Genomic DNA, 2,113 nt, shown 5'->3' with positions numbered 1-2,113 from the left:
TTGTTTTTCATACAGACAGGTTCAGTAAGATTGATAGCATGTGGCAATTTAGAGGTAGCTGCATAATAAAAAGAACTTGCTAACATTTAACACTTTGTACAAAATGGAGGTGGAGGGTTTTTCAAAACAGTACAAGAAATGTTACATCACACGTCATTACTTGATGACACTAGGGAGTATTCTTTGACCAGAATTCACCTTCAGGAACAGGCATCTTCCCCATACTCCCAGATTGGCTATCCTTCTCGGGTCAGATATGCTTCAGTGAAACATTTTAGAACCATTTAGTATTGGATGTCTGCCTCTACCACAATGCTTAATTAGCAAACAGGAAAGCAGCTACAGTCCATTTTATGTTTTCATATACTGAGTCTTAAATGTTCATATACTGTCCAGCTTCTTCAAGACGAAAGGAGCTGAAAAAAGAAAATAAAGCCACATGAACTTAGCTGAAAGTAACAAGAAGTTCACAGTGAATCTGCGATGAAACTACAACACGTTTATGTGGCATCTAAAATATTCAGACCCCGGGTGAGATACCACCCCCTGCCTCCCACATCGTCCCTTCTCTCCCTGCATGACCCCTTTAACGGGTGAAGTAGCATGATTCAAGGGGCCACAGGGGTATGCCCGCTTGTGTTGCAGTTCAACGCCTTAGGCAAGCGCTCGACACCACCAGGCAGGGGTGGAATCACCCAAACGGAGTGAAGGGCACCCTGAAGAAAAGCTGCGAGCCTCTGATGCAACACGTTACAGCACTGCCTGCAAGAAGAGGCAGCACGGCGATGTTCTTTCATGCTCTGGGGAAGTCCAGAAGCGCCGCGTCCGCCCAGGCCCCGCCGGGATGCCAAGGCTCTCCTGCCCCTTTGAGAACGTCCCTAGCCACCGACACACGCAGGCTCGGCTGTCACCCGACCCGACCCCGCCGCGCACTCACTGATCCGCAGCAGCGCGACATAGATGAGGAAGTTGCGGACGGAGGTGAGGACGTCGCGGCGCATCTTCCGCTTCAGCTCCTCCGGGTCCATTTTGGGCCCCAGGCCCTCGATGCGGAACATGCTTACCGCCGGCGTCCCCGCGCGCCACCGCGGCTGGCGCGAAGAGCCACGCGCACTGGCCTCACGTGAATAGGGCGGGCGGCGGCGCGAACAGGCGCGGGGATGGCCCCGATGGCAGCAGCAGTTCTGCGGCTGCTCCGCCCAGGGCTGAGAGCGTGCTGCGCGCTTACGTCCTACCCCTTCCGGGGCCGTGCTTCTGCCACTCGTGCGCTCGCGTCCTACCTCTTTCGGAGCTGTAGTTTCAGCTACCGTGAAGTCGCGTCCAGCTTCTTATGGGTGCCGTTCCTCCGCTTCTTGTGCGCTCGCGTCCTGCCTCTTCTGGGGCTGCGCGTCTGCCTCTTGTGCCAGGCTGACAGCCGGGACACGGGCTCCTATTAGGGAGGGGGAGCTAACTCGGGGTGGGGTGCGTGGGATTCCCGCAGGGAGAGTTCCACTAGTTGGAACTCTGGTCTTTAAAAGCCCTTCCAGCCCAAACCAGTGGGTGATTCGAGGGTTCTGCCAGCAGCAGTGCGTGTTTCTTTTGCTCCTGCCAGGTTGCAGACAGTAGCATGCTGTTTCTTGCGGCAGAAATGGGTCTGTAATGGGGAACTGAGCTGCTACCTGCTTGAAAAAGAAGTCTCAAAACACACTCCAGGTCTGTTCAGAGAGGAGACAACGTTTATTCCGCACAAGCTGCTTGGTGCATTTCTACAAATCGAGCACACCCAATGCTGGCTTCTAGGTTACATTTATACACAAAAGTTACAAGGTAGTACACTCCAGTTACAATGATTGGTCAGTAATGTACAATCATAGGCTCTTCTGTTCTCCCATCTCTGTTTGAAGTCATGGTATTGATTTATTTCACCATGCGTGTTCTGTAAGTGTCTCTGTGGGCAAGGGTCTCAAAGAGGTGTGATTTTTTTTTTAATATCAGTGAAGGCAGTCCAGGACACCATAAAAGTTGGTTTCCTTGCCAACTTCTTGTTAAGATAAATGCTCTTGGCCAAAGCATGTTCTCCTCCTCTGGTGCCCTTTGGCCTTTGTCCATTCTGTCATCTACTGAGAACAAGACA

General features: G+C 52.1%; 1 protein-coding gene across 1 annotated transcript; it reads right to left on the bottom strand.

The window, feature by feature from the left end:
- TOMM5 (translocase of outer mitochondrial membrane 5) lies at window positions 1-1,058 on the bottom strand (the record flags this gene model as incomplete). The annotated part of the gene is made up of 2 exons (XM_080637690.1): window positions 1-416; window positions 938-1,058. 2 exons carry the CDS (start codon window positions 1,056-1,058, stop codon window positions 382-384), a joined length of 156 nt encoding a protein of 51 aa, XP_080493816.1. The 3' UTR covers window positions 1-381.
- Window positions 1,059-2,113: the final 1,055 nt, after the last annotated feature.

This window comes from Psittacula echo (genome assembly GCF_963264785.1).
Source record: "Psittacula echo genome assembly, chromosome: Z".
NCBI lineage: Eukaryota > Metazoa > Chordata > Aves > Psittaciformes > Psittacidae > Psittacula > Psittacula echo.
Note: the sequence above shows the minus strand (reverse complement) of the source record. Positions and strands in the feature narration are given on the sequence as shown.